At 61.1% G+C, this 26,662-nt stretch overlaps 2 protein-coding genes across 8 annotated transcripts in view; one reads left to right on the top strand and one right to left on the bottom strand.

Annotated features, from left to right (window-relative positions):
- Window positions 1–8,155, top strand: part of TSPAN18 (tetraspanin 18) — a 139,336-nt gene extending 131,181 nt beyond the window's left edge. For all 4 annotated transcript variants that reach the window (XM_084894499.1, XM_084894496.1, XM_084894497.1 and 1 more), the window contains 5 exons: window positions 472–546; window positions 1,640–1,738; window positions 2,254–2,436; window positions 5,880–5,963; window positions 6,135–8,155. In XM_084894499.1, the coding sequence (XP_084750625.1) occupies window positions 472–546; window positions 1,640–1,738; window positions 2,254–2,436; window positions 5,880–5,963; window positions 6,135–6,182 (489 nt within the window). In that variant the 3' untranslated portion in view covers window positions 6,183–8,155. The remainder of the gene's footprint in view (window positions 1–471; window positions 547–1,639; window positions 1,739–2,253; window positions 2,437–5,879; window positions 5,964–6,134) is intronic.
- An 817-nt stretch (window positions 8,156–8,972) lies between these two features.
- TP53I11 (tumor protein p53 inducible protein 11) lies at window positions 8,973–25,637 on the bottom strand. 4 transcript variants are annotated; one of them, XM_084894502.1, is made up of 8 exons: window positions 25,424–25,637; window positions 14,841–14,923; window positions 14,286–14,445; window positions 13,605–13,663; window positions 13,344–13,392; window positions 12,919–13,015; window positions 11,983–12,084; window positions 8,973–11,283 (listed from the first exon to the last, which is right to left on the bottom strand). In XM_084894502.1, the coding sequence occupies exons 3-8, from the start codon at window positions 14,412–14,414 to the stop codon at window positions 11,150–11,152; spliced, it is 570 nt and encodes a 189-aa protein (XP_084750628.1). In that variant the 5' UTR covers window positions 14,415–14,445; window positions 14,841–14,923; window positions 25,424–25,637; the 3' UTR covers window positions 8,973–11,149. The 4 variants fall into 4 exon arrangements, with proteins under 4 accessions (XP_084750628.1, XP_084750626.1, XP_084750627.1 ...); XM_084894500.1 differs by having other exon boundaries at window positions 14,845–14,923; window positions 25,424–25,633; XM_084894501.1 differs by lacking the exon at window positions 25,424–25,637 and adding an exon at window positions 15,217–15,373 and having other exon boundaries at window positions 14,845–14,923.
- Window positions 25,638–26,662: the final 1,025 nt, after the last annotated feature.

Genomic DNA, 26,662 nt, shown 5'->3' with positions numbered 1-26,662 from the left:
ACTCTGGCCCCTGGGATTTCAGTTTGATAGACACCCCCGCCTTCCCTAAGTCTTACCCCTTCACTGCAGCTGACGACCCACATCTCCCCACTCCCCTCCGCCAGAATGGGACTGAGGCTGGGCTGGGGCTGGGGAGCGTCAGGGTCCCTGAGCCTGGAGCTCAGCATTCTCCTCCTTCCAGGGCTGCCAGGCAGGCAGTTCAGACCGAACACCGGGCAAGGGGCCTCGGCTCGGGGCCATGTGCCCGAAAGACTTGTCTGTTTACTTTTCCCATATTTGCATTGCAGCCTTATTGACTCCAAAGGCCAGTATGTTTATTATGAAAAACATCTGCTTTGTTTTTGCAAAATCGGTGCATTGTGCCAGCTTTGTGACGGGTGGAAAGGGGCGTCCGTGAGGGTGAGGGTGAGCGTGAGCTGGGGTCCCTGGCCCCCAGCCTCAGGATTCAGCAGCCTCCCCTTCATCTTGCAGTTCTTCTTGTTCATCCTGATCATCTTCTTGGCGGAGCTCTCGGCGGCCATCCTGGCCTTCATCTTCAGGGAAAACGTACGTACCGGACCCCACGCCCTGGCTCCCTGCTCCCAGCCAGGGGTCAGCAGCCATCACGGCCAGCCTGTCCCGTCCTGGGAGACACACATCAGCACTCCCAGCCCAAATTGTGACCCAGCCAGCCTCTTCCTTAGAGAGCTTTTCCAGCCGGGTGGCGTCAGGGTCCCTTCCGGGTTTCGCTCTTCCAAAAACATCTGGTGCAATCACACACCTGGTTCTGGAATCTTCCATCCACACCTTGCCAGGTGATGGCACGGCCGTAGTCATGTGACAGTGTGGGGACAGTCAGGGAGGCGGTCCCCTGAGCCTGGAACATGTGACACACAGAAGGAGCCGAGCACCATTCGCTGAGGCGCTGGCCAGGACCCAGTTTGGGCCACCTGTCCCACGGGCCATCTTACTCCAGGGGCTCCAGCACCGGCACCAGCTCCCTCCTGAGTCTACAAGAGCCAGGCCCCCATCACAGGTGGCCAGGAAGCAAAGAGAAGAGGGGAAGGGAGGGGGCAGGAGACCCAAGCGGGCCTGGGTGGTGAGCAGGGGGGCTGTCCCCAGAGGGGAGGAGGCAGCAGCCTGTACCCAGTATGGTGACCAGCGGGTGTCCCTCTAGGTTAGACCTCTGGAGAGTATTCTGAGGGAAGGAGCAGCTTTGGGGGACATGCCTGGAAACTAGATGTGCAAAGTGCTACCCGCTCCATGCTGTGGCTTCTTCCGGGCCTGGGACCCAGGCATCCGCTTAGCTCTGTCGGAGGAACAGCTCAGGGTGGAGGGGGGTGAGGGCAAGCCCCCTGCCCTGTGTTAGCCTCCTCTGAGGAGAGCTGCAGGGCAGAGTGCGGTTCCCAGGGTGCCCTGGCTTCGGGGTCACTGAGCGATGTGTGTGGACTTTTCATGGGAGGGATCCCATGATGCTGGAGGCCACAGGCCTTGAGGTGGGGTTTAAGGGACTCGTCCCAAGCTTAGGAGAATGCCAGGAGCCTGGCACCAGGACCCTGGCTTCCCTCCCTTTCCCCAAAGCTGACAGATGGAGAGGCCGGGAGGGGTGGGGCAGCACCCAGCTGCCAGGTCTCAGCCCACCCTCTCCCTCTGCCTCCAGCTCACCCGGGAATTCTTCACCAAGGAGCTCACCAAGCATTATCAGGGCAACAACGACACAGACGTCTTCTCTGCCACCTGGAACTCGGTCATGATCACAGTGAGTGACCCCCCACACACACCCAGGGGCCGTGATGCCCAGTGTTGCAAATGTCTGGCCGCCAGAGACACCTCTGCTCATGCCAATGACCAACCAGGGCGCTGCCTCCCAACCCCGCTGAGACCCGCCGAGACCCGCCTCGGCGTCGCGTCGCATCCACACAGCATGCCCAGCAACCCCTCCCTCGATCACAGCCCACACTCTGAATGAGACCTGTCTGCCATCTCTGACTGGAATCCCCACGCAACTGTCATTGTCATCAATGATAGCAATCAATAAGCGGCAACGGTTTATTGAGCGCTGACTAGGCGCCTGGTGAGGCAGGGATTGTCACCACCGCCCCCACTTTACAGTGAGGACCCAGGGGGCTCAGAGAGGCTGAGGGACTTTCCCAGGGTCCCCCACCTGGATCTCGAGGCCGTTCCATCACGCTTCCTCACTGTGGCCTGTCTGTCCCGCTCAGCCCCGCAGGCCCAGCTCCTGCTCACGAGACCCTTCCTTTGCTCTCCTCCTAGTTTGGTTGCTGTGGGGTCAACGGGCCTGAAGACTTCAAGTTTGCACCCATTTTCCGACTCCTGACGTTGGACAGCGAGGAGGTCCCCGAGGCCTGCTGCCGGAGGGAGCCACAGACTCGCGATGGGCTCCTGCTGAGCAGGGAGGACTGCCTCCTGGGAAGGGACCTGTTCCTGAACAAGCAGGTACAGGCCCGCTCCCCGGGCCGGGGGCGCGGGGGCCAGAGCTGGCGGGTGGTGGGCGGCAGTGTCATCCCAGAGGGTCTGGAGGTGCTCCAGGTTCCCATGGGCTGTTGATGGGACACGGGACTGAATGGAGGCGAATGGGGCTCCATCCGGGCTCCTGACATCCAACCAAAGGGGAAAGGACGAAGGTGGCCGATGCTCGGTGATGGCACGGGCCAGGGGAGTGGGCCTTTTGGCTGGGGTTGAAGGGTGAGTAGGAGTTTTCCAGTGTTGCGGGCGGAACACTCCTTGAGCTTCTAATAATGTAGGTTGGGAGCCAGAACTAGAATCACACAGTGGGTGCCCCCTTTTTGGTCATGGACTCTGTTTTGGGGGAAGCTCACATTTGCCATGGGGGGGCGGGGGGGCAGCACCTCCTGGCTCCAAGGGAGCAGGATCAGGGAATCTCCTGGACTTCATGCCACCCCAGAACTTCATCTCAGTCTCCGAAGAATCCCTTCCCCATCCTGTGGCACAGGCTCCCCCGTGACCAGCCCTCGGCCCCTCGGTGTGTATGTGAGACAGAGAGAGAGGAGAGAACGAGGAGGACCCATGCCTCTTTAATGAGAGCTTTATGGGAGAGTTCCAGATGCACGGACCCCCGGGGGACAGGAGACAAGCCCCTGTTCCCGTGGGGCTCAGGGCTGAGTGAGAGGGTGCAGATGATAAACAGGAAGCAAATGAACCCAAAGTGATCATTTCACGTGGCAACCACCACTAAAGAGGAAGTAAAACCAGATGATGGGCTAGAAGGGACCAGGGAAAGGGCTCAAGGCAGGCCTCTTGGAGTCCCTAGGGATGGGACAGCTGAGCTGAGGCCTGACACTGGCCATCTGGTAAGTCTCTTGACAGCCTCAGCCTTGTCTCCCCAACTCAGCACCGCCATCCCCTGCGCCTGCCCAGGTCATGTCTAAGGGTACACAAGGCCCCAAAAGCAAGTTCCTCTGTCTCCCTCTCCCCCCTCTCCCCCCCATCCCACACACACACAGTCCTGCCTCCTGCACTGCGGGAGAGAGACAGCAAGAAAGAGACGAGGGCGCTGGGATGAGGTCACTGCTGAATTGGGGCAGGTGGGCCACCCAGGGTTGGGTCTCTGCTGTGAGGACAGGCTGCAGGACATGGGGGCAGTTCCAGGCTGTGCTGTCAGCTGGCCTGGCTGTTAACCCCTATGTCACCAGGACATTCTCTCTGGACCTCAGGTCCCCTGTACAGTGGCAGAGACAGATAGCTGCTCCCACATTCCATTCACCCCTTCCTCTTTGGAAAAGGGGGCTTTATAAGACCCCATGCCCCATGACCATCAGGTAAAGTCTGCCCTTCCCAGCCTCTCTTGCAGCTAGGTCATGTGACCAACTTCTAGCCAAAGGGAGATAAACAGATGTGATTTGTGTCACTGGGTAACATCCTTAAGGGAAAGCACTGTGCCTGCCTTTCTCCCCAACCCGCCCCCCCTCCTGTCCGATGCAGCTATGGTGACAGACATCTCATAGCTGCAAAGGCCCTGGTCCTGAGGGCCTCCCCCTGACATGCTTCCCATTTCTGACTCAAACGCTGATGCTGCCTCCGTCCCTCTCCTGGGCCTGGCTTTGGTGTCGGAGGCTCCACAGAGGGCCCTGAGCAGCTATTTTAGTTCCTCAGGACGACGCTTCGCCTGGCCCTTGAGGGTGACTGAGACTGACTCCTGGGACTCCTTTTCCGGGACACACATCCCTCCTGAGCATCCTCAACTTTTAAAAGCCTCTGCCAAGGGACTGTCTGCTTGTCTTTTCCTACTAAACCTACTTCCCTGAGGCCCAGGGTGCATTTCTGACTTGGAATGACTTGAGAGCCCATGTCAGTTGCCAGCAACATGTTCTGTTGCAAACAATGAAACCCAACTAAAGGGGCTAAGCATGTCCCTTCATGTGTCACACGTGGAAAGCTTTCTGGGAGGCAGTGGCTTCTCACATCGCGTCAGGGGCTCTGCCATGTCCGTCAAGGACTGTGGCCTTTCCTTGTGTTCGCCACTCCATGATGGCAAATGGCGGCCATGGCTCCAGACACCTACCCACATTCCAGGCAGAAGAAGGGGAAAGGGTGGCACCGGCTTCTTTCCCGGAAACCTCCTGGCGACTTCTGCTTAGGACTTGGTCACGTGGCCACCAAAAGCCAAGGCCGAGGGCACCTGCCTATGGGTGTAGAGTTAGTCCACCAACCCTGTCTACCGTTGAATTCCAGTGAAGGGAAGTCAGAAAATCCCCCCAAAAAAGGTGCCCCAGGATGGATACTTGGACTCCTCCACTGATATGATTCGAACCCTTGTGACAGCTTCCCCAGCTCAATGCCTCAGCTGTCCCAAGAGTGGAGAATGTGTTCTGCTGGGAACAAGCCAGAGGGTCCCCAGTAGGTGGCAACCTTGCTAGACCTTGATTCTGGGCCAGTGAGGTGGCCGCCAACAGGAAACCATCCACACTCTCCCTTCGTCCAGGTGACCTTAGGTCTTCTCTCCCCATAGCACCACGGTCCCCATCTGCTTCATCCCCACGGTCCCCATCTGCTCTGTGAAGGGCTGTGAGGGTGGGTGCTCTGTGACTGTCCATGAAACAAGAGTGCTGCCCCCTCATTCTCTTGGGAAGGGAAAAGCAATGCAGCGGCACATGCAAAGGCCCTGGGGTGGGAGGGGGTATGGTCTGCACCAGGACCCAAGAGAAGGGCTGGAGCCAGGTGAATAGGGCAAGTCCAGCTCCAGGCGAGGGCCTCAGGAGGGCCACGCTCTGCAGGGCCAGCAGGTTCGTGCTGAGGATGCTGGAAGAGCAATGGAAACCCACACCCAGTTCTCCCTGGGGGATGGGGGCCATGAGGGCGTTCCGGCTGCTCAGTATCTGGGGCCTCAATTGGCCGGCCCAGTTGGTTCAGTCCAGGGACCCAAAGGGCCTTGGTGCCGAGCCAGATGGAGGGGAGATGAGCAGTGAAGGCCCACGTGCACTGCCCACAGCAGAGGGGCAGGTGTCCTCTCTGCTGGACAAGGCCCCCTGGGCGAGGCGTGTCAAAGTCAGCTTCATGCACAGGAAGGACTTATGCTTCTGTCCCCTGGGGCGGGGGCTAGGGGGTGGGGGGTGGGTGGTGGTGTGGAGAGACGGGGGAAGGATTGTCTTGCAATGACACCCAGAGATGCAGGGGGTAACCCGCACCCCCCCCCAATTCTGCACTCAGACCCTTCCCACCAGCCAGGATGTGCTTAGAGGGGTGCAGAGGACGGGCGGGCAGCCTTTAGGGATGGCAGCCTTGCTCCATGCCAACAGCACTGCCTGAGCTTTGGGGCCACTTGCCAGCTTCCCGGCTTCACAGTCCTGACCCCTGACCCCTGACCCCTGACCCCTGGCCATCCCTCGGGCTGTGGATTCACCTCTGGTCCTTCCCCCCAGGGCTGTTACACAGTGATCCTCAACGCCTTCGAAACCTACGTCTACCTGGCCGGAGCCCTCGCCATCGGGGTGCTGGCCATCGAGGTACGTGAAGGCCCACTCCTGTGACTCCTCCCCAGAAGCAAGGCACACACGGGATTGGGGGCAGACCCCCGCAGCCCCCCCCCCATGGGTTAGCCCCTTCCGTTCAGGGTGGGCAGCCCCGTGGGAGGCTGGGGGCCCTGCCTAACGAGCCAACGCATCCTTTCTGTGCAGCTTTTCGCCATGATCTTCGCCATGTGCCTGTTCCGGGGCATCCAGTAGAGGGCGTGGCCGGACGCCGGAGGAGTCACCCTGCCCACCACTGCTCAGTACCCACACCCTCCTCTCCCCCGCGCCCCTGCTCCCTGGGGTCCAGGGGTAGGAGGTGAGGCCATCATGACTGGCCAGGAGAGAGGGCAAGGGGAAAATAGCTATTTTTAAAACAAAATGAAACGATGAACCTATGGACCGACGCGCCCCGCCTGGACTCCGGGGTGGGGCGTGGGCTCTGCACCCAGGCCGCAGGCTGCACCAGAGACCAAAGGAACACCTGCCCGGCCCCCTCCTCGGCCCACCGGACTCCCGCAGCCCTGAGCTCGGGCCCGGGCCCTCCCCTCACAGCCTCGGGACCTGCTGCCAAGCAAGTGAGGATTTGGGCAACAAGGAGGCAAAAGCAAATCCAGGAGAGCTGTCTCCAGAGCCCAGGGGCCCAAGGACGTGGGGCCGCAACGTCCTTGAGAACGAGGCACCTCCTCGCCGTCCCCCGTCCGGCTGATGGCCTGGTCCCTGCTCCTGCACGGGCCAAGAGTGGCTGCGGACGCTGGAGCCGAGAATGGCCCAGCTGGCGGGGTCCTCGCTTTCCCCAGCTGTGGCACCAAACATCTGGGCGGCCCAGAGCTGTCACCCACAGCCACACAGCGCATGCGTGACGTACTGAACAAGAACTGGGTGGTCTCCAGAGCTTCGGTCAGGCAGAGCTGCTCACGTCCCTCCCGGGCCCCAGCATCATGGTCTCCCCAGAAGAGACAGGGCAGCTGGATGATTCTGGACTCTTCCCCCCGCCACTCCCTGCCGATTGCCTTCCCAATCCCCACCTTCTAAGCCCCCAGGAACACACACGTGCACACACCAGAGTCCCTTTTCCACGCTGCCTGTCTCTGCTCACAAGCCCATCCCTTCCCTGTTCTCCATTAACCCCCTGGCTCCCGGCGCTGGAAGGAGCCCCCGAGACCATCTGGCTCTTCTCTCCCACCCAGAACTGTAGCTTGAATATCTTCCGTAAGATCCCTGCCGCCACAACATCGCCACCCTCTCCTTGCACACCTCCAGGGACGGGGACCTCACTACCTCCCAGGACAGCACTCTGCCTCTGGAGACTGCTGACTTCAGGCTTCCATTTCCCTGTGGTTCTGCCCATTTTGTAACCCTGAGGGTTAAGGCCACACACGGTCTCCCCCTGCGCCCCGTTACCACCAGGCTCAAGAATTTCCAGGGCATCTCATCATTTCTGCGGTGACATCACTTCCTGCCCCTTCTCCCTCCACTGCACGTGTCTGAGTGCTCCCTCCGGGCTCCGGCAGGAAGAGGTCTTCCCACAGGCTCACGGACGCTCACACAGCACCCACCGATCAGCCCCTCAGAGCACAGGCCTCAGGTTCTAGCCCAGCGCTGGCAACTGGATTGCAAGAGGCCTCCACCCGGATGAGGAGGCAGGAGTGGCTGGTGGAGGCCGTGCAGAGGGTCTGAGGATCGGCCTGGGCGTGGTGGGAGAGGGCCATCGATGGGTGATGGGAAGGGGAGCATGGTGCCTGCCTTCCCCTCCTCTCATCTCTTCAGGGTCTGGGACAGGCCCTTTCTGTCCCCCAGGTGCTGTGCCAGCTTCCAGCTTCCCCTGCTTTCCCACTGCTGGGGGAAGAGACTGAGGCCAGGTGCCCAGTGCTCCCCTGTCCTGCCCCCTGCCCCCTGCCGAGCTACAGCCAGAGCTCTGCGCCTGCTGTAGCAATTTGGTTAGACTGTCCTCCCTACTCTGCCTTCCCCCCTCCTCTCCACCTGGGTCTTTCACTGCACCAGCCTGCCCTGACCATTCCATGATGCCACGAGCTCCCTAGCAACTGGGCATCCCAGGAATGGGGGACCACACAGCTTGCACCCCAAGCCCAGCCTGAGCAGGGCCTGGGGCCTGCCCCTCCAGATCCACCTGCAGGCTTATACAGCTTCCTGGGAAAGGCAGGTGTCCGGTCTGAGGTTGAGGGAGGTTGGGGGGGGGGGGGGAGGGGGAGAAACACCCCAGGCTGCCTGGGCAGGACTGGAGGTCACATTGGGCAGCTGCGTGGCTCCGGTCCGGGGCAGCCCGCGAGAACCTTGGCCGTGACGGTGAGACGTGCCCGTACGGTTTGAGAGGCAGGGCAGCCAAACTGGAGGACCATTGGGCTGAGGCAGGCTCGTGGGTGGAGGTGAGACTCCCGCCAAGGACTTTCCAGGAAGGTGCCAAGGAACCCCGAATCGGACCCTGCTGACTTCCCCAGGCTGGGAGGGAACCCGGGATCTGCTCGGGCTGGTAGCTGTTTGCAAGGCTGCCTGCAGGGCGGGCAGGGGCTTGGGAGAAAGCAAGCTCTGCCTCCTGGGCTCCAGATGTGGTTACAGTGCAGCCCATACGTAACAGGTGCTGGCGGCAGCCGATGGCTGGGGCGGGGTGACAGCAGGTAGGAATGCCTCTGCAGGTCAGGGAAGACCTCCCATGGGAGTCAAGCACCCTCCCTGCTCCAGAACTACTGCCTCGGGGAGAAGGGACACAGCTTAGGGGCTGGGGCCCGTCCTCAGCCTCCCTCGCCCCTCTCCTATCTATCCATGCCCGAGGGGCCCGACGGGATACCCCCAAACGAGCTGAGGCCCCAGCACCCTGCGTCTGCAGAAGCCCCCTCTCCCTTCCCCGTGGGCCCTGCGAAAGTCTATTTTGGAAATGGTCAATGTTCCTCGCCGTAGCTAATTTATCATGTTTATTCCTGTGAGCCCCCCCCTTTTTATATTATATATCGAAGAGTTTTGTAATATAAAAAACAACACCCACACTGATGGTTTTGCACTGGTTTTTGTGACCGTTTCTTACAAAAAGAAAAAGGAACGAAGAATAAATAGTGACCGTGAAGAGAGGTGGTCTTGATTTGGGGTGGGGCGGGGCGGGGCACAGGGGACCTGGGGGAACCGGGAAGGGGCATTCTGGGTCTTCCCAGATCCTCAGGATGGGAGCTGGGCCTTCCTCACTGCACCTGTGAGTCCCCATGTCCCTCTCCCCTTTTTGTCACTATCTCCTCCCCAATAAGGACTCCTGCCTGCCTGCCTGCAGAGCCCCACCCTCCAGGCCCCCCGGAATGTTTAACCAGGCAGCGGGAAGTAATACAGGAACACTGCCCTGTGCAGAGCCTGGACAGGGCCACCCGGTAGGCCCTCATCGCACCCCGTGCCCTGCACCCTGCCCCCCAGCTAAGAGTGAAGTGGCTTGGCCAGCTCAGCCCTATCTGATGCCCAACACAGAGCCCGACTCCAGAGCCCATGCCCCCACGTCCCTGCCTGCCTCTGGAGGGGTCTACCTGCCGGGCCCAGCGGTTATTGGGATAAACCACCACCCCCTGCCAGAGAACGAGCCAGGCCTTCAAAGGCATGGGCCACAGGGAGGACTTGGCCTGGGTCTGGGGCTCTGCCCACCAGTCACCAGCACCACCTGCAGCGTGGGCAGTGGGCAGCCTGCCTAGGGATCTCCCTGGGGACCCTGGTAGGCGACGGATGCCAGGAAAGAGCTGGCCCTTCCTCAGGTCTGCCGTCCCTTCGGGGTGGCCATGGACACCAGCAGCACAGCCTCAGGCCCGACCCGACAGGCCTCTCTCCTCGGCTGAGGGGACACTAGAATGTGGCTGCAGGGACAGCGGGGCCCAGGGACAGCAGTGTGGGACCCCCGTGGGCAGGCTCAGACACAGGTCCATGGAGCTGCAGCCAGAGATGGGCTGCACTAAAGGACACCCCCATCTCACCCCCAAACACTCTATTCCAAGACAGAATGCAAGACTGAGCCTGGGTCACTGCTCTCCACACCCGTCTCCAGAACTCAGGGCTGGAGAGGACAGTGCTGGGAAGGAGGGGGGAGTACTGGGGGACACACAGGCTGGGGTGGGGATGGGGGCGTCTGCAGGGGTGTTCAGCATCTCCAGGGCATCTACGGGACGGGGGGGCGGGGGGCTGAGGGCGTGGAGGGACAGGAAAGGAGGTGGCCCGCTGAAATATCTCTACCTTTTCCCCAAGCTGAGCTTGAAGGGCACCCAGTCCTAGCCTGCCAGACCCTGGGGGCAGCCCAGGCTGGAGGTCCAGAGGGCAGCACCCCGGTGAGGGTGCTGGGAAGGGGAGGGGTTAAGGGGAGGGGAGGGGCTAAGCCAGGTGAGCATCAGACCCTGGAGAACATGCCAAGTTCCAAGGCTTTTCTTCTCATCTCCAAGCCCCATCACTGACAGGTGGATCTGCCCGTCCACGTCAGGCCGGCCTGTGGGTGAGGCCTCTGGCAGCCTCTGAGCCCAGGCCAGTGGGGCGAGGGGGGCTCCTAGGGGCCTCCAGGACCTGGGGTGGAGGCAGAGCAGCCTAGATCGAGGGCCTGGAGAGCCCGTGGTGGCAGGGACAGGGCTCTGCTGCTCATGGCCTTCCTGTGAGGTGGGCAAATGCCAGCTCAACGACAGCCACCCCCACCCGTCAGCCTGTGGCTGGCTGGGCTGTGGCGGGGGACGGGTGCCTGTGTTTAGGGGTGGAGAGGGGGCCCCCACAAGTCATAGGGGCACAAGGTCATGTTCTGGGTTTTCCAGCTGCCTGGGCACTGGATTGGCTGGGGGTGGAGGGGAGGACAAGGAGACAGCCCTCAGCCTCTCTCCGAAGAAGGAGGGGCCTTCGGGCAGAGGGGCGGGCCTCGCCTCAGCCCAATACCCCGTGATGGTATCTCTCATCCATCCGTCTGTCCGTCCAGGGGATCAGGAGACCAAGAGGATCAAGCAAAGAGGCGTCCTGGTGTGGGGCAGAGAACAGGGGTGCCGAGGCCCCGTCCCTCCTCAAACCGGAAAGCCCTGATCACAGCATTTGGGGAGAGCCCAGGAGGAAGGAGGGCGGCCACTCCTGTCTGCCCGGGGCAGGCAGGGTCCTTCCTGTCTTCCATGAACCAAAGGGAAACTGAGGACCAGGGCCTCCTTGCTCCGGAAAGGCCCCCGCCCAGTGGTCAGCTAGACTTTCTTGGGTTTCCGGCCGACTTGGTAATAGTAGTAAACGCTGATGGCGACGAACAGGAGGCGGCTGGCCAGGAGCAGCAGGATCCCCAGGGACATGAGGCCGGTCTCGGCGAGCGTGGCCGTGACCACTGTGGGGGAGAAAGGCCGGAGAAGGAGCTGAGGTCAGAGGGCTGTGCCCTCACCCCGCCACAGGGCGGCAGGCTGCTCCCTGAGCTGGGCGGGGGTCCTGCCAGCTGTCTGACCCCACAGACACATCTGTTCTGATTTGCCCCACGTGGCAGGAACTGAGGCGTGCATGTGGGCAAAGCCCGTGTGAGTGTGTGTGTGTGTGCGCGCGCGCGCGCTGTCACCCAGCGCCGAGGTGCGGGGGGCTGTGGAGGGCCTGAGTGTGTATTCAGAAGATGCAGGTAGCCGAAACCGGTTTGGCTTAGTGGATAGAGTGTCGGTCTGAGGACTGAAAGGTCCCGGGTTTGATTCCAGTCAGGGGCATGTACATTGGTTGCGGGCATATCCCGTGGGGGGTGTGCAGGAGGCAGCTGGTCGGTGTTTCTCTCTCATTGACGTTTCTAGCTCTCTATCCCTGTCCCTTCCTCTCTGTGGAAAATCAATAAAATACATTTTTTTTAAAAAGTATTTTTAAAAAGAAGAAGAAGATGCAGGTAGGGGGTGTCTGCTGTGTGAGCACAGGTGTGCAGGCACACAGGTAAACACAGCTGCACGGGGGCTCCTCCTCAGGTTCCCCTCACTTCCTAGAAATCTAAGTGGCATGAGCTGGGAGGCGGGGGCAGAGCCGCCTCCCCTCACTGCCCGCCCGCCTCAGGACTCACCCAAGAACTGGACCCCGAAGTAGCAGGCTTCGGTGAGCAGAGTCCAGCGAATGATAACCTTCTCGGCCGTGTAGAGAGCGTTCCACATGATCAGAGAGATACCTGGGCAGGGACAAAGAGGGTGTGGAGGCAGGACGGCCTGACCCACCCACCCATTTGGGACAAGGGGCCAGGGGCCTGGTTCTCTGTCCCTTTGGCCCTACGTGGCCAGGGAGCCCGGATCGTGCACATCCACAGCTCCTGCCCTCAAGCATTTCCTCAAATTGAAACTCATCACACTGGGGGACACTGGGCAAGTCACAGCTCCTCACTGGGACTCGGTCTTTCCATCTGTAAAATGGGAGACCTGAGCTCTAGGTACCCTGCCCCTGTCAGGTTCCGTTATGATTCTGGGTTGATGGGCTCCCTGGTCCTACAATCACATTTTGTTTTTCCAAATGGACTGCTGAAGACAGAACACCTGAGCCCATGAAGGATTCTCACTAAGGAGTTCCCAGGAGTGGGGGTGGGAATGGAGGTGGGGGGTAGGCAGACCACATTCCCAGGAGAACCACCTACTTAGCCTCTACCAGGCCGAACTGACACAGTGTTTATTTTGCCCGCTTCCCGAGGCTGTGAGGCCCCGGAGGGCAGGGCCTTGGCCTCCTTCATCTCTGCACCTCAGTGCCCAGGTGGCACATCACCAGGCAAGCGTTCAGTAAGTGCTTGTCCAGAAGATGGCAGACTCGGCCCCAATCCACAGGTGCATTTTCTACCAGTGGCCACAAGATGGCAGCATACACCCAGCAGAGATAGACATCAGCTGGAGGTGGGGATCTGAGAAGGGAAGCCTAGGCACAGATCCACACAGAGGAAGACTCTCCATGTTTCCCTCCATCCCAGCTGGGACCCCAGCTTCCCATCACCTCCCCCAGAGTCCTCCCCAGCAATACTCACTGAGGAGCGCACCCCCATAGAGGCGGATGGGGGTCTTGCTGGTCACCTGAACTCCATCGAAGACTGCGTCATAGAGCTGGTCAGGGAAGGCCAGGGCCTGGGGACAGCAGTTGGGAAGCTCAGGAGAGGGGGCAGCGGGGGTTACTGGAAGTAGGCCAGGGTCCCTGGGGCAGTCTGGGGCCAGGACCTTAACTGCCCCCCACCCCTTCATTCCAGGACGGGACCATGGCCATAGATCCAGGATGCTCTGGGGCAGGCAGGCAGGCACAGGTGGGATATGTCAGGAACCAGGACATGGAGGCAGCCAGCGAGCCTTCACAGATGGGGCCTCAGGCTGGCCATGGGGTGAGGAGAGGGCAGCAGGGGCCCAGGGCAGGGAGGAGCCCCTAGCAGTGGCTCAGGTTCCGGGTGGGGCGGGGGCTCACCATGACGGCAATGCCAGAGAAGAGCACAGCAGAAACAAACTGCCAGACCCTGGGGAGGCACCGATAGGAAGGTTACAGCCAAGCCCCTCGCCGCCACCCCAGACCCCAGCAGATGCCCCCTTTCCAGCCAAGGTGCCAGGGATGGCTGGTTTGGGGGGAGGGCATGAGCTGGGATGAAGTCAAGGGCAAGACCAGAGGGGGTAAGGCTGATGAGAAGGGGTCTTACATGGCTCCGCCCTATAACACACAGGGGATGCTTACCTCAGTCCCAAAGGCTCCCGAACAGCAAACTTGATTTCGTTGCCCAAGACCTGGCTGATCTGTGAACACAGAGGGGAGGGGTCAGAGGCAACGGGGGGGGGGGGGGGGGGGAGGGGAAGGGAGGCAGTGCCCAGGCCACTCAACCCCTCTCCCCCTGGCATGCTCAGGAGCCCAGCTGGCTACCTATGCTTAGCCAATGGCCACCCAAGCTGAAAAGGACACACTGAGGCCGCCCCCTCACGGCCTCCCTGACACCAGGGATTAAGGGAAGCTGAAAAGGCAGTGGCTGGGAATGAAAGCTCGGGGGTCTGCCAGTCGTGGGCTTGAAACCTGGCTCCTCTGCCACTTCCTGGTGCAGCCGTGGACAAATCACCAACCTCTCCGAGCCTCAGTCTCCTCATCTCTACAATGGGTTGATGCCTGCCTCTGCATCTTCCAGGACTAGCAAGATTCAACAATGCTTATAAGACAGCGGTACGCTAACAGGCATATAATAAGCACGCAAACCTAATTATCAGTTTTCAGTTTTGTTATTATTCCCCTGACATCTCCATTAAGTTTCCAGGAAAACGAGCTGAGTCCCGGGGGCTCCTGCAGCGCTGTGGGTCTCAGCTCGTCTTCTTGCAACGCAGTGGGTGGGCCAGACCTGCCCCCCGACAGGTCCCCAGAGGCAGACCCCACCTTCGAGCGGTGCACCTCCCCGTCGTCGTCCTCGCCGCCCACGCCGAGGATCTTGCGGGTCTTCAGGCGGCTCACGAGGTCGGTCTGGCTGTGCTTCTTCATGAGGGGCGGGGGCTGCTTGCCTGCCATCTTGTTCCAGAGCCCGGCCTCTGTGGAGGGGCTGCAGGGAGACAGGGGGCTCAGGCCACGAGTCCCGCCGGCTTCCAGACCCCAGAGGACAGCCCACCCCCACCCCAGGGCCTGCTGAGGCCGGGGTCCAGGCTCCCCAGTGAACTCCTGCCCAGACAATCCCTGCTGCCCAGCAAGCCCTTCCCGCCTCAAATCCCCCGGACTGAAGGCAGGGCAAGGAGCTGGCACAGGACCCAGGACCCGGCTGAGCCAGAGGAAGGATGGCCAAGGTCAGGGGCAGGGCTTCAGACAGGCCAGGTCTCTCCCCTCCCTGCCATTAGCACCTACCACCAGCCTCTCCTCTATCCCCTGTGTCTGCCCATGGCTTCCCACAGTCCCCAGTCCCCGGCCAGCCCCTAGCTCCACCTTGGGCCAGATCTGAAGCACCTACTGTGTGCCAGGCACCGAGCTGGGCAAGGGAGACGCAGAGGTGAGTTGAGTGCCCGTTCTCGCCTTCCGTCAGCAAACACCTACACAGAAGAGACAGGAGTGGAAACCACAATGAAGCAAAGGCTCCCAGATGCTGGCCTCGGAGTGGCACCAGGCTCCTCTAACACAGCCACTCCGCCCTGCAGGATGGGCGCTGTTTACACCCCTTTCTCAGATGAGAAGACCCAAGTACAAAGAAGTCCAAGTTCAACAAGGTTCCCCAGAGACCAGCAGTGGGTGCCTCCCGTATTCCAACATCTCATTCCCACCCAGGGCCACCCTCTGGGAAGGCAGGAACATCACCGGAGTTCACAGACAAGGCTCAACGGGGAACCTGGTCTGGAGGTGCCGGCCTCCCGGACAGGGCCTCAGACCAAGGTCTCAGTGCTGCGTGGCCCCAGGCGAGCCTCACGCTCCAGGGCTGCCAAAGGCAGAGCGCAGAGATGTCTCTAAGTCCCCTCCAGGCCCCCAATGTATCTTAAGGCAAAGTGAAGCACCCTGCAAATAAACATCAGATCCGAGAACCAGACTGTGCGGCGTTTGGATGATGAGGCTGTAGGCGTAGACACACTGGGCAGAAGGCACCGGCTAGAGTTGGGAACTCAGGGCAAGATCAGGATGGGAGGTCTCCAGTGAGTGCCATGTCCATAGAGATGGCCTGCCTCAGCGCCCCAGCCCCGTCCCTCATCTGTCAACTGGGGGCCGCTATGCTTTCCCCTCCGCCCCCTGCCCCCCACACACACACCTGGGGCCGCCAGGAGGCAGCTCAGTGCCCTGTGCCTGTAGGCCAGTCCCTGGGGGGTGAGAGGGGGGGAGCCAGGGCTTAATCACTCGGCTCCTCGGGGACCAGGAGCTGTCACAACACCTCAGCCACTCGCCACCACCTGCCTGTGAATCCAGAGCGAAGCTGCCATCAGCTTGGCACGCCTCCCGCTGCCAGGCGGGCCTGAGAGCCGCGGCACAGTCGTATGTATCACGCGGGACGGATGTACCAGTGTCATTATCGTCACTCACCAAGGAACAACTGGGTTGATTCCAGAGTTTAATGACTGTGAACAAAGCTGCTATAAACATCCATACACAGGCTTAGTGCAACCGTAAGTGTTCATCTCTCTGAGGTAAATACTGAGTTACACGCTACCCCCTCCATTTTGCTCCAGGAGATCGCGCCAGACCGCATCCACAGCGGCGGCCCATTTGCATTCCCCACAAGGCATGGGCCTCCGGGTTTCTCTCCCCATCCTGCCAGCACCAGGCATGGTCAGTCTTCCAACTCTCTCCCCGCCACCACCCGTCACTTAACCCTCTCTCCCAGGCTGCCATGCTGCCTGACTCAAGTCTTTACTGGTTGTGTGGCTTGGGCAAGTCTCCTCACTTCCCTGAGCCTCGGTTTTCCCCATCTGTGAAATGGATTCATACTACCTCCCACCTCCTAGAGTATTTAGCGACAAAAAGAGAAGCTTGGTCAGAGCACACAGTGCAGCCCCTGCACGATTACATGAAGACACTGCAGTTAGTGAGGATGTGCTGTGAGGCAGGTAGAGGATGGTGGCCCCAGGGCCCCTGCCTGGTGGGGGTGGGGGGGGGGGCTGATCTGTCAGCCATCAGTCAAAGCAAGTTACTTCTCTGTGAAATGGAAACCCTTACCTTTCCCCTAGGGTAGGGGTGTCGAACTCAATCAGAGAAGGGGCCAAAATCTAAAATGCAGCCTAAATCGCGGGCCGAATGGTTTACTGAACAGTCATAAACTGACAATGTCATAAACTGACAGCGGAGTGCAGTGATGACAGCGCGGTGCAGGCCACATGCCACATTGCAAGGCCTGGCGGGCTGGATTTGGCCCGTGGGCCTTGTGTTTGACACATGTGCCCTAGGGCAAGGCTAAGGAGAAACAATGTGATGGACAGGACGCTTCCCAAAGGGCCAGCTTGCTGCGGAAGACCTAACGTTAACTGAAGTCATGCCTGAGTTCCAATCCTGTCTGCCATTTCTTAGCCGAGTGCCTGTGGGCAAGTCACTTAATCTCTCTATGGCTCAGCCACGTACCCTCCCCCCCCCCCCCCCCCCCACACACACACACACCAGTCGTCGGGGAAATAAAGGGTCCTACCTTAAGGAATGTTGTGAGAACACTGGCTATAGTTGTGAGGTAGGGAGGACAGTGTGTCTGGCCCCTGGAAAGTGCTCGGTGGAGGTGGGCACTAGGACCCTCCGGCCCCGCCCCGGTTCCCCATGCAGCAGTGGCTCTGGGATGGAGGCCAGGGGAAACCAGAAGGGCCAGACTGGCATTTCCTAACACCTCCATCCGTTGGGCAAAGCCCCCAGACCTCAGCCCCATGACATAAGGCTGACTCTCAAGCCCCAGTCCCCAGGCCTGGGCGGTGTCAGTGACCCCAGCTCCTCTGCCCACTGTCCTCTCCCCTGCAGCATACAAAACTCCCCCCTGCCACATAGGCTGGAACCATAAATCGAAGACGGTGAGGTGTGGCAGTGCCAGCCTGCGGGGGCTGGTATAGAAAGAGGCTCCACCTGACCCTGGCGTCATTCAGAGGTGGGACAAGCCTTATCCACAGGCACTGCCACCAGGGACCGGGGCCAGCGGGACCCACTGCAGCCACCCCAGGGTGCTGCCCCAGTACTGAGCTCACCACCAACGAAGAAAGGGCCCTGGCGCCTTCCAAGATCTTGAACTTGATCTCCAGGGAGCGGATCCCCTGCACCTGCCTCTAGTTAACGTCCCGAGCACTGAGTTCTGTCCCATCTTTACCTGAAGGGCTGGGCCCTGCCTGGGGAGACAGGTGAGCAGCTGCAACCTCCTATATACCCATCAGCCTTAAGCATGCCCCACCCCCAAGGCAACCCCTCATCCGCCCTTGGACTTTCCTTCCCATTAAAGGCCATTCTATGTGTTCATGTTAGGGCCTGGCCCCGTTTTAACTTAAATGAGGACAGAGGGCACCTCCTTCAGATCCTCTGCCTGCTCTCGGGCTGGACACCGGCTTGGGGCAGCCAGCCGGACCTGGGTTTGAATCCCGGTTCTGCGTTCCTACAGGTGCATGGCTTTGGGCAAGTCCTGCAGCCTCAGCGTCTGCCCTGAGCAATGGGGCCGTGGGAAGGCCCGCGCTGCAGAGGTGCTGGCGGACACAGAGGGCGCGTGGGCAGTGCCTGCAGCAGAGCACCCTGCCTGCCGCAGACAGGCCCGCACTCCTGCACTTCCTCTCTCCATTCACTCGGCCGAGGAAATGGAAAAAGCCTGCCTGGCAGGGCTGTCACGCTTCCTTTCCCAGAGCCAGCTGCATCTGAAGGGCCCCAGGGCTCTCCCGGTGCCAGGCTTCCCCAGCACAAGAGGAAAGGTGGGGAGGAGGGCTGCCTCTCCATCTACACGCTCACTTGGGGGACCTGCTAAGCAAGAAGGGAGACTGTGGCTTGCAGCCCCCAGCCCTGACTTCGTGACCCTCTGCCTTCTGCCCCGGCCAGCTGCTGTGACCTCGATTCTCAATAAAGCTGGGAAGCCGCTCCTTTGAATGGCTGTTTCCACTTCTGAAACCACTGCTCAGCCAGGAGGGCCCTTCCTGCCCTGCAACCCTCCTCCCGCCCATCTTCCTTGTTCCTCCTCCCAGGGCCCTGCCTGCCCGCCCTCCTCTGGATTCATGGGTTTCGGTGTAAGTAGCACCTCTAGCCCACACTCCCAGTCATGTCACGGGCGGTTGGCCTCCTGGGATGTAGTGAGCTGAAGGCAGGGCTGGTGTTGAGCTCATCTCAGAGTGTCCCTGATGCGCCTTGGCACACAGTAGGCACTTTGTCAGCACACAGTAGGCACTTTGTCAGCACGGGCGAATGAAACAGGCTGAGAGAAGCGGGTCTCACTGCCCACCCAGGACACTCAGGATCACACAGGGCCCAAGGGGAGGGGGGGGGCGCTCAGCTCCAAACACGCAGGGCAGAAGGCTGAGGCAGAGGGGACGGGACCTGCTCCAGGCCACACATGGGCCAGTGGCAGAGGAGGGCAGGAAGGGGGCTTTGCCAACAGTCGGGGCTGGGCTTGAATTTGCAGCCATTCCTGGGCAGGTGGTCTGGGGCCAGGGCTTCCTGGGGTGCTGAGGACTCCGGGAGAGGGTGCACACACCCAAGGGCCTGGCAGGTGGGTGCTGGGACATGGTGGGGTCAGAGGGCCGGGTGAGAATTCGGGTGAAACCTCGCCCCACTGCCCCAGAAAGCTGCAGCGGGCACTAGAAGGGGATGAGCAAGGGGCGGGGTGTCTACAGGGCCTGGGACAGTCCCGGGCACGTGAGCTCAACATGCATTTGCGATAAATTAGTGAGCTGGGAGAGGGGCTGAGAGGCGCCTGCTGGCCAAGATCCCCACCCCCTTCCTCGTGGGCTCGGCATCTGAGGCCAGGGGAGATCCCTGTGGCAGCAGGACAGAGGGGCCAGGACTGGGCAGAGGCCAAGCAAAGCCACAGAGACCGAACCCACAGGGAGGGAGGACACAGGGGTGGGACAGGTGTCAGAGGTAAAAGTGTCAGAGGCGGAGGACAGAGTGTGTGTGTGTGTGGCTTGGGGAGGGGGGTGTGCATATACTTAAGGACTGGGAAACCTGGCCTCAAACCTCAATGCTGTATCTTCATTAGGCGGGAACCTCGGGAAAGTTTCTTAACCTCCCCGAGCCTCTATTTCCTCCTGGCGACACCGCGCTGCTCCGTCTGGGCTTGCAGGGCTGTGAGGAGCGAGGCAGGCTGACAGGCAGTGGAGGGCCCGGCGCGGGCTCTGTGCCAGGTGAAGGACGGCAATTAGGAGGCTCCTGGGAGGCCGCCAGGCTCTGCTCCTGCCGCAGCGCAGATGGGCTGGAGCATCGTTCTGCCGGTCCTGGAGGACCTCTCCCAACCCCGTCCCCGGAAGCTGGGTTTCCATAGAAACGGATGGACTACAGATCTGTCCCCATCCTGGAACCTGTCTGTCAGGAGGAGACGGAGAGGAAGGGGCCTGAGACCCAGAACACCTACCACCTGTGATCCAAAGAGGAGCCACTGCTGCCGGGACAGCAAAGAACCACTTTTCTTTCCATCAAGAGCCCCTGCTGGCGGCGGGACCACCTGTCCTCTCGTCTGGTAAGGAGAACGACCCCCTGGGCGTCCATCCTGGGGCCGGAGGGGGCTGAAGGGGGCCGAAGGGGCGACCAGGAATTCCCAGTAACCCCCCACCACACCACCTGAGGCTGGCGGTACCATTACCCCCATTTCACAGAAACGAAGGCCAACGTGCCTCCTGAAATTCAAACCACATGAGCTGGACCTCCTGAGAGGAGCTGGGGAGCATGTATGTGGGAGTGGGAGCCTGACCTCCAAAAAGAACTAAGCTCTGAGCGATCTTCCCATCTCCCCTTCCATGCCCCTGGCCAGCGGCCAGCATTTGCACGCCGCCCCGGGGTCCGGCCTCCCTGGGGTCCAGTCCTGGGACTCAAGCAGGACCGGGGAAGGGCTGCTGGGAGACCCATTGTTCTGTTATCACGTTCCTGCAAAATACCTGGAAACTGGGTCTGGGACTGGCAGCGCCGGGCAGCGAGAGAGAGCGAGAGCGAGAGCGAGAGCGAGAGCGAGAGCGAGAGCGAGAGCGAGAGCGAGAGCGAGAGAGAGAGAGAGAGAGAGAGAGAGACACGCAGGCCCTGGCCGGGGAGAAAGGGAGCCACACGCCCACACCATCTGCCTCACCCTGTGGTCCCTCTCTGGGGCAGCCCATCCCTCCTTTGGGCAAGGTGGGGTTTAAAGACCCGCCCCAGCCCCGAACCCACGACCTGGGCCCTCAGGCAGTGAGTCTTGGGGGCAAAGGGACCTGTGCTCACATCTTGGCTGGGCATTTGAACCTCCGCATTCCTTTATTCTAAATGGGGGCGATCATGCCCGCCTTACGAGGTTGTAGGTGGGTTAGAGCTAAACCAGGAAGTTACAGGACACAAGGGAGGCCGGAGGGACACAGCTGCATCACGGACATCATCACAGGGGTCCCTGGGTGCAGGTTGGGGCGGGGGAGGGGTGTCGGGTGTCTCAGGGCCCCCTCACTGGCTAAGGGAGGAAGCCGAGGCCAGGCTGCCATGTGGCGGGGCTCCGTGCTGCATGTCCCCCCGAGAGCGTCCTTATTCTAAGGGCTGGACCGGGCTTAGTCAGCCTGCTCTCCCAGGGAGCCGGTGAGCCAGGCTGCATCATCCGTCTCTGTCACAGCCCACCGTCACGGCGGGCTCTGGGTCCGCGCTGCTGCAAAGGGCGAGGATGACAGCGTAGGACCGGCAGGGAGAGGAGGGAGCACGATGCGAGTCCTGCCGTGGCAACAAGCCCGGTTCCCACGACAAAGCTCCGTAGTCAAGAGAGGGATCCCACGCTCCATGTCCACGGGCCTCCAGGAGCGCGAGCTGGCAGCGGAGGGTTCACTCGCTCGCGCTAACGCTGGAAGGCTGGTGGGGAGCCCAAGCCACCGGGCTGAGACAAGTCAGCTGAGGCCGCCGGGCCAGACTCTGCGACTCAGTTTCCAAATCTGACAATAGGGGAGTGTGGGCCCTGGGGCCCCTCCTGGCTGGGACAGTCAGGATCTGGCTGTCTCCGGGTCCCGCCACTAGTTAGTTCTCTTGCTCTGAAGGTGCCTGGTCTCCAAACTGGAAAAGCAGAGGAAAGCCTGAGCTCCCATTGCAAACAAACATCTGCAAAGCTTCTGAGACAGAAAGTAAACATCGCCTGCTGTGCTGCATGGGGGGGAGGGGCAGAGGGCCCATGGGGCCTTGACCTGGGCTCTGAAGTGGCTGCTGTGTGCAGGGGGGCGAGGCCTCGCTGTGGGTCACCACTCCGAAGTCACCGAGAGGGTTTTCCCCTGTCCCCGCTGTCACTCACGAAGGGCAGGCAGAGCACATGGAGAATTCCTGTCCTTCCCAGGGACCATGTCAGGACCCTGATGGGGCGGCCGGTGCTTCAGGATCCCACGGGGGGCCGAGGTCACTGGGAGAGCCTGGTTCCCGGATTCTCTGCAGCCAGAGCTCTTGTGAGAAGGCAGTGGACACATCCTTCTCCCCCTCCCCCCGCCCCTCTAGCTTCTCAGGAACTCGGAGAGGGAGGGGGGGAGGGGGGACGTTTCCTTGAAGAGATGCTGCGCCATTTGGAGTCAACTTTTTCAGAAGCAAATGCCTTCTGGTGTGCTGGAGGAGGCGGGCAGAAGGGTCCCTGTACATCCCCCAGGACGCTGAGGGGCCGGACCCACAGCCCAGGACTCACATCCGCCCTCCCCAGGGGGGTTGGGGCTCTGGCTTAGTGATTAAAAGATGAGGGGTCACAACTAAAGAGGTCTGTGCTCCTCCCTTTCTTGGCTGCATGGCCTTGGGACCTGTGACACCACCTCTCTGAGCCTCCGTTTCCTCATCCGTGAAGCTCACACGCAACCCCTAGAGAGAAGTACAGTCCCTGTTTCATAGCGAACGCTCCATAATAATGCTGCTGCTGTTGCTTTCAGACTAGGAGACTCGGTTCCTTGCTTCAGATTCCCCCTTGACCTTACCAGCTTCGGGACAGGCGCCCTACAGGGGCTCCATCGTCATCAACTACAGAGTGGGGCACTAAAACGGGGGCGGCCCTGGGAAGGAGGAGAGGGGAAGAGAGAGAACTCGGGGCCAGCAGGAAGATGACCACAGGTGGGCAGGGAGCTGACAGCAGGTTGCAGAGATATGGAGCCGCTGGGGTACTTACTAAGCCTGGGTGGGCTCCCTTCCATGTCTTTGGCTCTTGGCCAGGTCTGGCCCTGAGAGGGGCACAACCAGGGCTGCGGATGGACGGTTGAGATGCGGGGTGAAGGGAAAGTATTGTGGGCTCGGAGGCAGGCACCCCACGTGCAGCTGCGTCTGCTCTGCAGCTGCCTCTCCTGGACTGCATGTCCCGGGGTGACTGACATGCAGTTTCGGGGCACCACTTCCCTCCTCTGTGAATCAGGCAGGCTCCATCCCCTCTCAGCCAGCCTTGCCTCCTATCTCTTCCCCACTGGCCACACCGGCTCCTCAGATACAGCAGGCACATGCCAGCCTCAGAGCCTTGGCACCTGGCTGCTCCCCGCAGGATCTTTCCTTCCCAAAGACACCCCCACAGCTCATTCCCTCCAAGCCTTCCCTCCAAAGTCACCTCCTCAGGAGGGCCTCCCGGACCACCCTATTTAAAGGAACCATCCCATCCCTGGCCCAACACTCAATGTTCCCCCTTCCCCTCCCAATACACTATTTGAGTTGCGTATTGATTTTGTTAGTTGTTTGCCTGCCCCTGAAGTGTCAGTTTCCAAGAAGGCAGGAATCTTTCTTTTGTTCCCAGCTATCTCTGAGCGCCGCGCTGTGTTCATTAAATCACTGCTGGTGCACAGCTCACGTTTTGTTCAATGAGTGAAAGCACAGAACAGTCCAGGGACGTGTGGAATATAATTGCTCTGCGAGGATGCGGGGATGGCTATCATGAGGGCTGGGGGGAGGGGAAGCAGCTGAGCGTGGGCTGGGGGGAAGCTGCAGGGGACCTGAGAGCGGGGGGGGGGGGTTACCCTCCCCCAACCCCCTGCAGAGAACAGACTTGAGCAGTGGACCCCAGCTGGTACTGACGTCCAGATCTGAGTGAAGGGCTTTGGGCCTCAGCCCTTCGCTCCGAATTTGTTGGGACTGATTGAGCTGACAGCATGTGGTCTGAAAAGGAGAAGCCAGGGCAGCTGGCTTCCAGGATATCGGGGGCAGAGGGTACCTCAGGGACCCATGTCTCAGACGGGATCACAGAGGCCTGGAGAAGACCCAGTACCTATTCTCCTAATAACTCCGCAAGAAAAATCTTTCCTCCTCCTGGTCTGAGCGCGGAGCTTCGGCTAAGGTATGGATAGTGCTTCCTCCCTTCTCTCCAACAACCTCCCCACCCCACCCGCAGTGTCCCTGGGATTTGAAGGCTGCAGGATGAGAGGGTTGTGGACACCCTCCTCCCTCCTCCCTCCTCCACAGACCTCCAGGGGCGAAGGTCCAAGAGGCCACAGAGTTGGGGTGAGCGCTCCTGCAGCCCCCGGGCCTTCAGGAAAAGTTTGTCTGGAGGAAATCAACCAGGAAGTGCGCAGCAGTGGGGCCGGGGCGGTGGAGCGGGGAGGCCCTCTCGCTTCGGCTTCGGCGGAACCTCGGACTGGACGGCCTCCGCTGCGCTCCCGCCCCGCCCCCAGCCAGCGCTCCGATCCAACCGAAACACACGCTCCCCCGGGGCTGCCAGGAGGCAGGCGGCGGAACCTGCACTGGTTGGGGGCGCGGAGGGTGGAGTGAGGGGCCCCAAAGCGAAAGCCAGGCTCCGCCGGACGCGCTGGGGATGGGCGCGGCGTCCCAGGCGGCTCCTCTCCAGTCCCGGGAGCGAGCTTTTTGACCTATTCTCCTAATAACTCCGCAAGAAAAATCTTTCCTCCTCCTGGTCTGAGCGCGGAGCTTCGGCTAAGGCATGGATAGTGCTTCCTCCCTGGGTGGATAGGGCCAAGCACTATCCATACCTTAGCCGAAGCCACTTAGGCTTCGGCTAAGGTATGGATAGTGCTTGGCCCTGGGTGGCCGGGCCCCAGCCACCCAGGGCCAAGCCCCAGGCCCCGCGCTGCCCGCTTCCAGCTGAGCGCGCGGCTCGGGGGAGAGTGGGGGCGTCAGTCTCCACCTGTGCCTGCTCCACCCGCCCCCCATAGAGCTGGGGCTGAGCCAGGGGTTCCGTTTCTCCCAGCTTTCTCCCCCACCCCACCCCAACTCCAGTCTGGAGACTGGGATCGGTTACAGCCTTGCTCTTCGCCCCCTCCCATGCGTCCTTTATCTCCGGGCTCCAGCCAGTCCCCCCACTTTCTGAGACTCCAGGCGGGGAGCTCCGGGCTGTGGGCGCCCCGGGTCCTCTGGCCCAGGATCCCCGGCCCCACAGACCCCCTGAACCAGAAGAAGGTAGCGCCAGACTGGAGGGCTGCGGGAGCTCCGCCACCTCCTCCTCCGGGGCCCTGGCGAGGCGAAGAAGGAAGGAGGAGGGGGGTTCGCAAGTTTGTGCCGCGCGCGCGCTCGCTCCCCGGACCGGGAACAATGGCAGGTTGGGGATGGAGGGGGAGGGGACAGAGAGCTGAGCAGCGCGAGGACAGAGTCTGACTCCGGCGAGAGGGGGGGAAAAAAATCATTGCTTTCGCTCCGTTTTCCTCTTGCGCTGAAGCAAGAGCGAGCGAGAGCCCGGGACGGGGAGGCTGAGGGCGGAATAAAGAGTCCAAGAGAGAACACAGAGGAGGGACAAAGCCGAGGAGAGGGAAGCGGAATCAGAGAGTGGGGAGGGCAGCGAGCCGAGAACGCAAAGGAAAGGGACAGAAGGGCTTCGGGATGGCGCCCTGGAGAGCCAGGGAGAGGGGATCCCCTGGGGTCCCGGCGGGTCGCCGGTGCCTAGAGGTCCCGGGGCGCCCGCGGCCACGGGAGCACCGGGAGCTGCGCAGGCACCCACCGGCCGGCGGGCGGCGAGCGGGGGAAAGTGCGAGGCTCCGCGCGGCGGTGGGAGCAGAACTTACGTTGCTAGCGCACGCCGGGCGGCTCCGCGAGGCTGGCGTGCAGCGGGACCGCGGCGCTCACATCACGCCGCCGCGCCGGGCAGGGCAGGGCCGGGAGGACTGCGAGCGGCACCCGGCGCGGCTGGGCTTTGCCTGGGTCCAGAGGCCCCTCTGGTCCCTCCTCTCCGTGCCGCGCCGAAGCCAATGGCGCGCCGTCCCTCCCACGCGCCGGGCTGCCTCGCCCCCAGGGTGGCCGCCGGGGCGGGCAGGAGAGAGAGGGGGGGGGGGGGAGGGGGGAGAAGAGATTGGGTTCCGGGCTCCCCAGCAGAGGCTTTCCTGGAAAACGCCGCCCGGGGGCGCGCTCACGCCCGGGGAGAAGACGACGCTTGGAAATCAAAACCGAGGCCCCGCGCCGCCCAGGATGACTTTTTGTTGGCAAGTTAGGAAGACAGAGCCCTAGTTGTGGGACCATCCACAACCCCATGGGTGGGCACACCGCACCGTCTTAAACATCCTTAGGGCACTCCCTGGAGCCGGGGTCAGTGTCTAACACGGAAAGGACTGCTGGGCTGGTAGGGATCCAGGGTGTGGTAGCACAGTTATAAGGGTCACTGTCTGCCTGCCCATCAGTGCCATGTGCTGCGCTCAGGGTGTTATGGGTATCAACTCATTTGAGTCTCACAGCCACCTATGAGGTCCAGATGTTCAATCCCCATTTTACAGGACACACACACACACTGTCATGACTAAGATCTTATCTGGGGTTCCCAGACATGTGGAGGGGGTAGGGATGTCAGTTGTCAGATTACAGGGGTGGGGTGGGGGGGGTGAAACTGGGTTTGGGGGTCCTGGAGGCTCTTTGGGAGCCTTTCAGCCTAAAGAACCAGGCTCCTATAAACAACCCCTTTCCCCCCAGATTCCGGACTCATTTCCACGCTCAGCCAACTCCCACCATCCTGCCCGCACCCTCCTTAGAAACAGCCTGCCTCTCTTCATCTTGTCTGATAGCCACACATGGAGGAGAGGAGGCTGGAGGGGAGAGGAGGGAAGAGGAAGGCAAGGTTGATGACATGCTCCATTTCACAAGACAAGTAAATGGGGCAGAGAGAGGTGAGCGGTAGTGCCCCAGGCGTCCAGCTAGCTGGGCATTTTGACTCCAAGTCTGAGTTCTTTCTGCACTAGTTCCTTAAAGGTTAATTACGTGCGCTCTGGAACCAGACTGCCAGGTTCAAATCCAGGCCCAGCCTGTGGGTGACGGAG

The sequence above is a fragment of the Pipistrellus hanaki genome (assembly GCF_964339955.1).
Source record: "Pipistrellus hanaki genome assembly, chromosome: 9".
Taxonomy (NCBI): Eukaryota; Metazoa; Chordata; class Mammalia; order Chiroptera; family Vespertilionidae; genus Pipistrellus; species Pipistrellus hanaki.
Note: the sequence above shows the minus strand (reverse complement) of the source record. Positions and strands in the feature narration are given on the sequence as shown.